This window comes from Olea europaea, chromosome 10 (genome assembly GCF_002742605.1).
Source record: "Olea europaea var. sylvestris chromosome 10, O_europaea_v1, whole genome shotgun sequence".
Lineage (NCBI taxonomy): Eukaryota > Viridiplantae > Streptophyta > Magnoliopsida > Lamiales > Oleaceae > Olea > Olea europaea.
Genome location: NC_036246.1, coordinates 29,053,908 through 29,066,837, shown reverse-complemented (window position 1 = coordinate 29,066,837; position 12,930 = coordinate 29,053,908). Strand labels below are relative to the sequence as shown.

The 12,930-nt window shown below is 31.9% G+C and overlaps 1 protein-coding gene and 1 long non-coding RNA gene across 2 annotated transcripts; both read right to left on the bottom strand.

Annotated features, from left to right (window-relative positions):
* Nucleotides 1-2,396: 2,396 nt before the first annotated feature.
* LOC111401757 lies at nt 2,397-5,578 on the bottom strand. Its single transcript, XR_002704097.1, has 2 exons — nt 2,681-5,578; nt 2,397-2,599 (listed from the first exon to the last, which is right to left on the bottom strand). It is a non-coding gene; the product is annotated as an uncharacterized LOC111401757 (long non-coding RNA).
* A 1,683-nt stretch (nt 5,579-7,261) lies between these two features.
* Nucleotides 7,262-10,489, bottom strand: LOC111401756 (alpha-galactosidase-like). The gene is made up of 14 exons (XM_023029640.1): nt 10,119-10,489; nt 9,974-10,032; nt 9,847-9,903; nt 9,743-9,777; nt 9,572-9,675; nt 9,411-9,486; nt 9,271-9,329; nt 9,124-9,189; nt 8,947-9,030; nt 8,239-8,303; nt 8,077-8,159; nt 7,859-7,949; nt 7,570-7,757; nt 7,262-7,499 (listed from the first exon to the last, which is right to left on the bottom strand). The coding sequence occupies exons 1-14, from the start codon at nt 10,265-10,267 to the stop codon at nt 7,413-7,415; spliced, it is 1,203 nt and encodes a 400-aa protein (XP_022885408.1). The 5' UTR covers nt 10,268-10,489; the 3' UTR covers nt 7,262-7,412.
* Between the last annotated feature and the right edge of the window lie 2,441 nt (nt 10,490-12,930).

The window sequence follows — 12,930 nt, the reverse complement described above, 5'->3', positions numbered from 1 at the left end:
AAATCCAGTGATGTATTTTAATACTTTTGAAAAACATATTTCATCAGACAAAGATAAGTTCTTATAATAGCTTGCATATGCTTGTTAAGCGTGGACTAAGTTATAGAGTTTCATACTTTTATCATAAACCATTCCCACATACCTGTCTTGAGAAACGCATTGTTGGAATTAATTTGAAATGGCGAGCATCGAACCTATTTTAAGGTAGGCCTCTCTCTCTCTCTCTCTCTCTCTGTGAGTTGGAGTTTCCCTTAAAGCGAGTTTCCCTTAAAGCCCATACCCAACAAGTAGAGGCATATGTGGTTGCATACTCCATCTTGTAATATGTTAAAAGGAAACGTTACATAGAAGGTGGTTGCAAAATACAATTTCAAAATTAAGAAATTAGGTTTATTATTTTAAAAATCAGGTTATAATTAAATTTTATTAAACAAATAAATTTTATAATTAACTATATTAAGATTACGATTATACAATTTAAAATTACAATTATGTACTTATATGTCATAACTTATTCACCGGTCACATATTATCAAATCAATTGGTCACACATTATCTATCGATCACAAATAAAAAAATTTATAGGTCATAATTTATTTATTGATCACAAATCACAAATATTATAGGTGATAACTTATTTCTCAATCACAAATTATCAAATTAATTGATCACAAGTTATTTCTCAGTCACAAGTTATTGACTCAATTGGTCACAACTTACTAAATTTTGAGTTACGATTATAAATTTAGTCACAAAATCAAAATACATTACTTTAGGTCACATATTATTTATTGGTTACAAATTAACTAATTTATTAGTCACTGTACCTAAATAATTGATCAAAAACACTCTTTATCCTGCTACACTGCCACTACCATTGCCATTAGCGCCACCACCACCACAACACGCAAACCTAATTTCTCTTAGGTGCATCGCCTGTGCCTGGCTTTGCGAACAACAGTTTCAGCAGCAGCATCGACGCTGCACCAAAATATATATCATCCAGGAAGTTGAGTGATTCCCCCTACGAACAACAACACGACTCTGCTGTTGCAGTAGAACTAACACTACAACGAATAGAAGCGCGAGGCGCTGTGGGAGATGCTACTATTGCAGCCTTGTTCACGCAGCACTGCACATGGCAGTGCTTGTCATTGAGCTTCGCTGATGTGAAAGTTGGGGAGATTGTAGCTGTGAAACAGGGGAGAGAGAGAGAGAGATGGAATTATCACCCTATCTTTATATAAACGAACTTCAAACTTGATTTTTTAAAGGGTAATTGGCACAAAACGTCCCTATCTTTTAAGCCTATTGTGGAAAAAGTCCCTACCTTTCATTTTTTGGCATTTTTGCCCTTATTTTCACATTTCTTTGCGCTGAAAATCCTTTTTACCAATTTTTGACATAAAATGACTAAAATACCCTCCTATTTAAATAAAACAAAAAAGAAAAGAAAAGAAAAATAAAAATAAATTGCAACTATAAGCCTAAACTTTTAAAAATGCAAAAAACCCCCCTAAATATAACTTCATCTTCTTCCCAAACATCACCCCCACAATACAGCCGCCATCCACCTCACCAACCACCGCCTGAAACATCATTTTTAGGCTGCCTTTTGAGCAGGTTTTGGACAATCAGTCGGATTTGAATTTGCAAACTGGGAGATGCCAGTTCGATCAACTTACATAACACAAAATAGTGTATTCAATTGAGACTTTTAAAAACTTTGGGAGACTTTTTAAAGTGAGTGACTTTTGTGGACTTTGTGGAATTTCAAGTGATTTCTATGGATTTAATTGAAATTAATAAAAGTTTTTTTCTGAATTTGTGGAGACTTTTACTAGAGACTTTTAAAGACTTTGAAGAATTTTGAAGACTTTTTAAAAGAATATATTAAACATATATAATGTAATGTGTTTAACAACTTCTTATATATTCAAATCGTCCACAACTTATATAATTGAAAATGTAAAGTAATAAATCGTATTTCTCATGTCAATTTTTTCCCAAATATAAAAAAACAAATATTTCGCCAAACATAAAGTACTTTTTCATCTTATATCAAGTAGATTAACAAATAATAAAAATATTAAAAAAATAGTATTTTGGTAATGATCAACAAAAGAAAAAAAATCAAACATTTCCAACATCATTCCACATGTTCGCTGCTAGACTAGCCCTCCATGCATTAGCATTCTCTCTTTCTTGTTCTTGACTCTCAAAAAATGGTCCAAAATCTTCCCCTTCATTAATCAAAAAAGATGAAGAATCTTCGTTATTGGGTTCGACTGGAATTCATCGGACCGACATTCTTTCCGAAGAAAATTATGTAATCCTGCACAAGCTAGTACGAGTTCGGCTTGTGTACGATATGGAAATGGAGGAGCTGTTTTGAAAATTGTGAATCTTGATTTAAATATACCAAATATCCTCTCAACTACGTTCCTTAAGGAAGCATGACGAAGATTAAACAACTCTTTTGTATTTTCAGGGTCACGACCTTGACCGGCAAAATCTTGAAGATGATAACGGACACCTCGAAAAGGAGTTAAAAACTGAAGTCGATTTGGAAATCCACAGTCTCCCAAAAAATATTTACCTGAATATAAAATACTTGTAAAGTTAACAAGTAATTACGAAACAATAAGATAAAAGAAAAAATGAAATAATAAAGTTGTACCTTGTGGCACTTTAAGTCCATTTCTTCTTGTTAAAGCATCACTCAACACTTTAGAATCATGTGCTTATCCCTCCCACCCACTAATCACGTATATAAATTCCAAATCAAAGTTACAACCGGCCAAAACATTCTGAGAAATTGTTCCATGACGATTTCTGTAACTGCTTGTATCACGTCCAGTTACCATTGCTGGAATATGGGTACCATCAATAGCTCCAATACAATCCAAAAAATAATAAAACAGTACAACAAATTCATGAGAACACTAATGAAAAGATAAAAGAAAAATTATAATACGTCTTATTTCATCACTTACTTTAAAGTATGGATAAAATCTTGTACTTTCCCTTATTTTTTCTGGCACAACGAATCTCGGTTTGACCATCATATCTACCGCAAATTTGTTTAATGTCTGTAAAATCTTGTTGAAACTTCGGCTAGTAGTGAAATGTGATCGACCAAATTTTTGACGAATCAAGCAATATCTAGTATTCTGACCAACAATAAGTAGGAACGTTGCAAGCATTTCTTCAACACAAATATACCTAGTATCCTGTAAGGGTGTTTTTTCTCTAATAATATTGCTTAATTTTAGAAATATATCTGGATACATTCTATAAACTTGTCGAAAGTTTTCTGGATCCTCCTTTAATATTTTATGTATATAGTCATATCCATATCTAGTTTTCGGTCGTCTAGTTAGTGAACGTGTAATACGTGCACAATGCATATTATTTACAAGATCATTTATCACATAGAGAATTGCTTGAATTGTCATCCATAAATACCGTCTGGTTTCATACCAGTCTCTATAACCTGAACAACATCAATGAAAATTTAGCAAAATGAATATTTAGGATCGATTCAACACATCAAAAATCAAGAATTCAAATGAAAATAATAAATGAAACCAAAAATCCACACAGTTGTCAAGCCCAGTTGTTCTGCTCATTGCATCAGCCGGCTTAATTTCTGGCCCGAGTAAGCTGTCCCTAATTGTAAAGTTTGACATGTTCAATGTGGAAGCCATCTGGTTTACTTTTAACCTTAAATTTGCAACCATATCCTTGCACCGATTCATTTGTGATCTCTTTATGTTCAGTAGGTAAGAATTAATTACCACTTAGATTTATCAAGCCTCATCTTTTAGATCTAATAACCATGAAATTCTATATGTTTAACTCATAAACATTAAACTAAAATGATAAATTCATAACTCCATTGAAAAAATCATAACTTCAAAACTTGAATTATAATAACATATTATACACACAATGTTTAACTCATAACCATTAAACTAAAATGATAAATTCATGACCCCAGGTGAAAAGATCATAACTTCAAAACTTGAATTATAATAACATATTATACACACAGACACATACATACATACATAACAACCCTCCTCAATATTCAAAATTTGAGAAATAATACGATAAAATAATGGAGCTCTAGTCAGATTGAAGAAATCGACACACATTAATGATGCTGTCTTTTGACTTGAATTAACACTATTAATTAGAATGGACACGTCGAAAAAGTTTCTCACATATGACAAAATCTTTCATTAAAACCATTAATAACCCCAGCCAGATTCGAGGAATTCAACGTCGCAGCTTTGTTTGTTGATGTATTAAATTATATGGTTATAGAAAAGTGTGGCTCTATATAAAATAGTTAAAGATTGTCGAGGGTGTTGAATTTCAGGCCGGAAAACGTGCTTTCCTGCGGGTAAAAAATCTCCAGAACTGCTTGCTTCTAGTTTGCAATTTTGGAGATGAGTTTATCCATAAATCAAACAAAATACTCATAGAGGGAGAGATAGAGAGGTGGAAATCGTGATTACCTGATTGAAAGAGATGGAGGAGAAACCCTAGAAGAAGAACAATCGGCCGGCTTGTGAGAAATCTCTCGTTGGATGAGAGATTTGTGTTGTGAGAATTCTATGGACTTTCTCTACCAAAAGTCTCTGAGATTCTACGAAAATATTAATTCCCCGAAAGTCTTTATTAATTGAATACCTCGAAACTTGTAGAGACTCTTATAAAGTTTTAATTGAATACCTCGAAACTTATAGAGACTTTTTAAAAGTCTTTAAAAGTCTCTATTGAATACACCCAAATTTTTAGAGAGTCTTTAAAAGTCTCAATTGAATACACCGAAATTTTTTAAAACTCCCAAAGTCTTTAAAAGTCACAATTGAATACACCCCCCTAAATCCAACTTTCAAATCAAAACTCATGCAACAATTCAAAAAATCTAAATTAAGATCAATAAAAATAAAGACAGGTCAATTGCTCGTAAGGCATTTACAGGAGCTCAATTTCTCCCACTAAGTCATTAATTATCATAAAAGGAATAAAATTTAATTAAACAACAAAACCCTGAATCCAATAATCACAATCAAATTCGTCAACTATAAAACACAGAATCAATCCAAATTCCAAATCAAACAATTAAGGAAAAAAAATCTATAATAGGAAACTAAAAAATAATGGCAGATCTAAGCAAAACCGTAAAAGAGATGGAATTTGACGACACCCGAATCCTTGATTGTAGATATCAATGGAAACAGAGACACGCTCAGAGCCAGATTTGAGCCTTGTGAATGGGCCTCCTGAACTGGCAATAGTCGATGAGGCCAAAAAAGAATCGCCAAGAAGAATAAATTCAGAGCAATTTTTTCTTAAGATTTTGAATTTTTAGAATGAATGATGCAATTTAGGGTTGTGGTCTTGTGGAATGCCAATAATGTTCCTCTTTGTGTTTGACCTCCTCCGGGGCATCGTTTTCATTGACGGATTGGGCAGGCACCCTGAAAATGAACGTTTTAGGTTGTGGTTGGTAAGGTGGAGGGCGGCAGTGGAGTGGGTGTTATGTTTGGGAAGAAGATGAAGTTATATTTGGTTGGGGGGGGGGGGGGGGGGGGGGGGGGGATGGGTTTGCATTTTTAAAAGTTTAGGCCCTTCGTTGCAACTTATTTTTCTTCTTCTTTTCTTTTCTTTTTTGTTTTATTTAAATAAGATGATATTTTGGTCATTTTATGTCAAAAATTAGTAAAAAGGACGTTCAGCGCAAAAAAAGGTAAAAATAGGGACAAAAATGTCAAAAAATGAAAGGTATGGACGTTTTCCACAATAGATTTAAAAGGTAGGGACGTTTTTCGCCAATTGCCCATTTTTTAAATTGGAACTTAAAAAAACTTGTCTCTATGTAATTTCTACTATATTAATAGGGATGAACACGATTCAATTTAAGCATTTTTTTAGCTAACTTTAAATCAAATATTTATAAACAATTTGAGAATTTCAAACCAACAAAACCATTTCGTTTTCCAAATTTTAACCTTTTTTTTTTTTGCAATTTAATTTGATTATAACCACTATTTTAGCAATATAAAAATGACACCTTTAAAATATTATTTTGAAATTTAACTATAACGCACTTGAATTGTTACCTTCTAAATATAAACATAACAATACTAATATAATGGGTAATTGGCATAATACGTCCATACCTTTCAAGTTTACTGTGAAAAACATCCCTATATTTTATTTTTTGCATTTTCATTCTTTAGATAAAAAATATTTCATAAATGAATTATGATCCGTTTGATTGCAAAGATGGAACTTGGGGTGAAAAAAACGAATTTCGGATAATTAAATTGTCTAAAACTTATTTTCCTGGGAATTGTCAATTTAATGTGTTTGATTGGTAAAATTTTTCACCTGAAAAATGTTGAAATTTTCTTTCTTTTTGCATTCGTTTGGTTTTGCTTTTCATGAAAATTGTCAATTAAAAGGACAAAATTTGTTACAATTGAGGATAGAATTTGTTCCAATTGACCAAAAAAAAAAAAAAAGGCTAGAAAACCAATTCTCACCAAAATAAGAATTGATTTTTCACAAAATCATGTAATTGGCACATGTGTGGAGGAAAGATGGAAATCAATTTGCATGGAAAATATTTGCTATCAAACACTACCAAAAGATGAAAAAATTTCCATGGAAAACATGCCTAATCAAGCAGGCTCTTATTGTTTTTATAAAGATTCAATTGATTAGCAAGTATATTGTTCAAGTGTACATTGATCTAAGTCTAACAAATAATTTTAATTGGCTTAAATGTATTTAAAAATAAATAAAATTGGATGGATATTTCTATTTTATTTCAAGCAAATTTAACTAACAAAATCTGTACACGACCATTTTCAAATGATTTGGTTTGATTTTGAAACGGTCAAAACCCAAATCACATAAACTCAAATCAACAACTTCAAAATCACGATTTTGGTAAGATTTGACATTTCACCCAACTTTCTATTTCCCCTCAAGTTCTCTCTTTCATATTCCAAATTAAATAGGCATTTCTTTGGTTCTAATTTTTCGAAAATCATTTTATTCAAACAAATATATTTTAGATTTCTTCTTAAGAAAGAAAACGCGTTCGACCTTGACTAAGTCAATTCACGGTACTGGCTCAAAATGGTCCACCTGTCTACTTCAAAAATTATTTCTAACGAATAAGTAATAGATTATTGGACGACAATTGTTATGACAATTGATATCACAACACAACAAAGATCGTAAAAATGAATTATTTATTTTTCAGTGCAAGTTTCATGGATGTTATTCAACGTATGTTGCAGCATTAGGCATACATTTGAAGTAGTTTATTCTCAGTATTGCAGTAGTATCTCCATGTACAAACCGCAATGAGGACTCGGACATTCTCAATTTGGAGATAAAACATACATCTTACAATCGTGGGCGATCACGCTAGCTGAAATTTTTCCGTTGACAGACTTTTGTGTCGAATGCTGCAATTAGCACGAAAATATTAATAAACAGTTCGACATAGAGTACATTAATATGCGCGTTAAAACTTACCGCCCATAAATCACGAGCATCAACAATTGTTGTCGAATTGAGGCCTATGTCGGACCAATAAGCAGTAATTGTAGCTTCCGAAGATCCTCTGTTCCATAGTGCTACTACAACTCTGTTTTGGCTAAGCAGCCCTGCCCAGACCTGTAAATCGCTATCCTTAATCTTTTTCCCTTGGACGCCTAGTTTATCTGGCCTCGAAGCGAAAGTTCAAACACTTAAATTTGATCATTTGATGTTCAATGTGACAAACAAAAGGAAAATATGAAGTTGTGCTATTATTGTTACTCACCCTGATTAACTGCAATGACCTCTTGATTGCTTAACAGTTCTACAGTAACTTTGTCCATTGAACGAATGTCACAGCCGATCAAGAGTGGAGCCTATATCCAAGAATGAAGAAGTGTACAGGAAAGTGAACACTTCTTACCAGTGTCTGATTAAGGCATGCTTTAATACTAGTAGTGCAGCAGAAATTTTATAATCCTGTTGTAAGTTTTCGTTACTTACTTTCATTAATGCCCATATGCTGAAATGGGATCGATATTCTTCGGTAGTCATGCCACCATTGCCAACTTCCAACATATCGGGATCTACAAACAATCAATTTCTATTACGACACTGTTTTTGTGCATTTGATGTTGTAGTGATGAATAAATATCAAGAACTTACCATTCCATCCACCTGGTCCTGCATAAGCGGCCCATTTGTCATTAAGATCTGCCCTCGAAGTCATACTATCAAGACAAAACATTAATTGAAGGGATCCACACGCTAATACCATATTCCATAAATATGCACGCACCAATAATGTACTAGACTACGGGAGCAACAATGATGTTAAATACCAGTTTATGTGTCAGCATTTCATAGATCATATTAAATAGATCATAATTCATTGTATTTAACAGAAACTGTAATTTATTGTAACTAGTGCTGTCACCTAGATCAGTGCCAAATACCAATGGTGTTAAATAGCAATACTCGTGTAATGTTAGATAAGCCGTTCAAGCTCAACACAGGCCAACCCATCATGTTTATGGATAGGCTCACTCTGCCAAGCAGCATCCTTATTCCTCCGGACCCATGTGGACCACTTTAAAACATTGTCCAACAGCCTCTAATTGACTAAAATAGGAAATGGGATTGATGTGATAAACCAAGCACAGGAGAATGAGTATAACTGCTTGTTTAATCAGTTTGATTATCTTTTGGTTAGTTACAGGCTGGTGTCAAACGACCGAAACATGGCCATGCCTAGCCACAGAAGTTTTCCAAAACATTGAACTTGCATCGGCCAAACGATGACCCAGATTTCGACTGGCAAAATGTGGGTCAAGCCGGTCCAGTCGAGCATAGTGAGGAGCTTTGTTAGTTCACCTGTCCCAGTTATCAGAAATGTCTCCAGTAGTTCTCCAACTGTTCCCAATAGACTTGGCCCAAGTTGCAGGATCTTCAACCCCCCTGTAATTAAGACAACAAAGTACAAAATAGTCTGATGAATCAATATGCATCAACGTATGACGACACTTCTTCGCTACCACAGAAATAACTCACCATTCACATAGAGAAAAAAAGATGGACCTTCCCGAATTCAGTAAAGCATTCGCCATTACAGGATACCTATTTTACCAAACGAAGAAACCGGAAATGAACTGTTATATTTTTACAAATATAGATAATATTGGTGGGACAAATTAATACCTTTCCTTTGGGCTTTTCCCATTATCGTTACAATTATCATACTTCAAGTAATCAATCCCCTGTTTATGGAAAATAAACTACTATTGCGTTTCATTTCATCCCAAATATAATACAAATGCAGATTATAAGACTATACAGACCCATGAAGCAAAAGTTTTGGCATCCTTTTCTTCAAATCCTAGTGACCCGGGCATTTTTTTACTGCAAGTCTGAGTTCTGCAAAATTAACACCACCAATACAATCCATAAATAGAAAGAGCATATTTTGTTTGTGGCATTAGTTAAGTAGCTACTCACTCACCCAGCATCGGAGTATATCCCGAGCTTTAAGCCTTTGCTATGAACATAATCAGCCAGTGCTTTGATTCCAGAGGGAAATGATGAAGCTTTGGGAACAAAATTCCCCTGCCATTTAATTATATAAATCACACAGAATAATGAAATATGAAGAAGAAAACAACCATTGAGTTACCTGAGAATCTCTATCCAATTCAGCCCAGCAATCATCTAAAAAGACCAAAGATGAAATCATTTCAAAAAATAATAATAAAAGGCTAACTGATATCAAAATCATACCTAGGTTTATATATTCATATCCTAGTGCAGCAAGCCCAGTTGATACCATTGCATCAGCTGCCCAAAAAAATTAGACTTATTAAGAAATTAATTGATTTTCAAAAAATTCAAATAACGACTCGCTCACCTGTTTCCCTAATCAATTTCTCTTCTATGTTACAATGAAAATGATTCCAGCTGTTCCACCTGATATGTCGACCACTATATAATTTCAAAACACATTCGATATTTTTACCAAACAAACAGGAAATATATATATATGTGTGTGTTACCCCATCTGAGGCGTTAGGCCAAGGCCATTTTCGATTAGCTTCTTCCGAAACTGCAATCCGCGTCGAGCCCATGTCGTGTCAGCACCTAACAAGAGTGCAACAATCACTACTACTCGAGCCATTAGAGAAAAATATCGGAAACTATTCATAATTCTAAGACACTTGATGGAGAGGAGAGGACAGGAGAGGAAAGAAGAGGAGCTCTATATCTATGAATAGAAAATAACCCCCTCCAATGAGTGTTGCTGCTGAAGTTGGACGTATATATCAAGGCAAGCTTTCGCCATATAGAGAAAATTCATCGGGATGTCATGACTTGACTCTACTCGACGACCCTTGTCGGTCCTCTTTGTTTTGCATATTTGGCAGTTGATGGAATAGCCATTTATATTTGTATATTCTTGAGTCTTGCGCACAACAATCTTGTCCTTGTGTCTAAGGGACGTAATGCGTGGGTTTTCATCGTAAGACGCTAGCTGTACAATGTATATCTTGACAAAATCCAGGTGGAAATTTGCACAAATGGTTCTAACTTATTGAATAATGCTATTTACTCTCATTGGAGCTATATGTAATATTAACTGATAGGTTAAATGAAACGTAAAATTGAATGACTCGTTTAATTTTATTTATCATTTAGCACCACATAGACATGATTATAACTTCAGTGGAACTAAATAGTATTATTCTAACTTATTTGAATTGAATTCTTCCAAAATGGGAGTACAATTTTGCCCTTATTCATTGCATCACTTGACTATTGAGGAGCGAGTGCGAACTTGAAGGGACAGAAACCTTTCAGATGGACCATCAACCAAGAGATTCACGAAGTCAATGCGAGTTCAGAGAATTACAACTAAATTCGCATAGCGGCCATTTGTGCAGATTTCCGTTCTTGATTTTATTAAATGGGCGACGTCTTGGTCTTAGACTGTTAAATCAAGAGGGTATATCGTTTGAAATTGCTTTGTGTAGTTGAAAAGTTGAGAACGGAAAATACAAGTCAAACATAGTGATTGAAGCAGAATACAAGATGGATTTGATCAAATTGTGATACAACTTTAAAAATTTTATTAAAAATCAGAGAAAAATAAGCTTCAATTAGTTCTGTAGTAAGAAAACTTAACTATTAACTAAAGACTTATATACCCAGTTAAAACAATCAATTAAAGAAAAGCGACAAAAAATTTTAAAAAAAATAAAATAAATTAAATTAAATCACTTTCTGGTTGCATCATCGATCATAGCCCAAATCATTGCATTATGAATTTTTCTTCATTGTGTTAGGTAGCTTACTGTCTACTTAAATTATTGAAGTGTATATTATCAATGGTCCCCAACATTAACACATCAATTTTTTCCTCAATTTTTATTTTGCAACATTTCTATCTTTAACTTTTGAATAATTAACAGTGATCCTCCTAATATACAAATTTATCATTTTCTTTAATTAACAAACTACTAGTCCTTAACACGTGCGTTGCACGAGTTTTATATTTATTGTATTTTTATTAGCGTCAAAATTGTAGATTTTTCAAAATTGGTTGAAGATTCGAATTATTTGGTAAAATCCAATCGTTTCATTCATTACATTAACGCAAGATGCATGGAAATTTCTTTCTCGTGTTATATTTTTTCCTCATTTATTTATTTTTTATTTGTTTTATTCATATTATAAATATTTTTTTCGATTTAAAATACTTTTTAATTCTTTTTTCTTTATGAAAAAACTTAATTTTTTCAATTTTAATTAAAAAATATTTATACTGTAAGAAAACACTGCAACACGCAATTTCCACACCTCCTAAAAAATTTAAAAATAAAAATAGTATAAGACAGAAAATATTTTACAAAAAGTTACTTGTAAGTAAAAAATTTGAAGAGAAAGGAATTAAAAGGAATTTAAATTGAAAAAAAAAAATTATTTGTAATGTAAAACTACGATACTGATTTCTCTCGGCACCATATTCATATGTATTTATATTTTGTGCTTTATATATATTTAATAATTATTTTATACTTATGTTGAAAGAATAAGAATTTGGAAAAATTTTTGAAATTCGGTTTGATAAGTGAATGTACGGTGTATATAAAAGGTATATAATAACCATTTGGATGACCAAAAAATAATACCAATAAAAATGTTTACGAACTGTTTAAATAATAATTTATTGAAGGGGTTAATTCAAGAACAAATGTATGAATTCCATAAACATATGATTGAAAATATGTTTGAAGAAAATTAAATTTTAAAAAATAAAGACCAAATATGTTAACAAATGAATATATTTATTTTTAGAAATGAGTTTTTATTACAATTTCATTTTTATCATGAAATGATTCTAATTTTAATATGTTAGATTGTGTTTCAAAATTACATAATCTATCAAATGTAATTTTTATAAAGTAATATATTTTTATAATTTTTTTTTATAAGGTGAAATATATTAGTACTAAAAAATATAAAATAATTAAATTTTTATTAATTTTAAAAAATAATATATTATGGAGGCTCAACATAAAGGCCTCCATGTTAATTCTAGAGGCCAACATGTTGGCCTCCGTAATTCAATTTTGGAGGCCAATAAATAATAATATTATTATAATTATTATTATAATAATATATAATATTATAAAATTATTATAATAATAATATAATTAAAATTTTAATAATTTTAATATTAAAATTATTTTAAAAAAAATTAGTTTTTAAATTTTTTTAAAAACAATAAATTTTATAATTTTAATAATATATATATATATATATATATATATAGAATTTATTATTATTATTTTTATTATTTAAATTATG

What these genes read in the sequence shown, in the direction of transcription:
- LOC111401756 (XM_023029640.1), bottom strand. Translation starts at nt 10,267, where the DNA reads ATGAATAGTTTCCGATATTTTTCTCTAATGGCTCGAGTAGTAGTGATT. An exon ending in ATATGAATATATAAACCTAG is followed by an intron (nt 9,778 to 9,846) that starts GTATGATTTTGA and finishes TGGTCTTTTTAG; the next exon opens with ATGATTGCTGGGCTGAATTG. An exon ending in GGTCATTGCAGTTAATCAGG is followed by an intron (nt 7,758 to 7,858) that starts GTGAGTAACAAT and finishes CTTCGAGGCCAG; the next exon opens with ATAAACTAGGCGTCCAAGGG.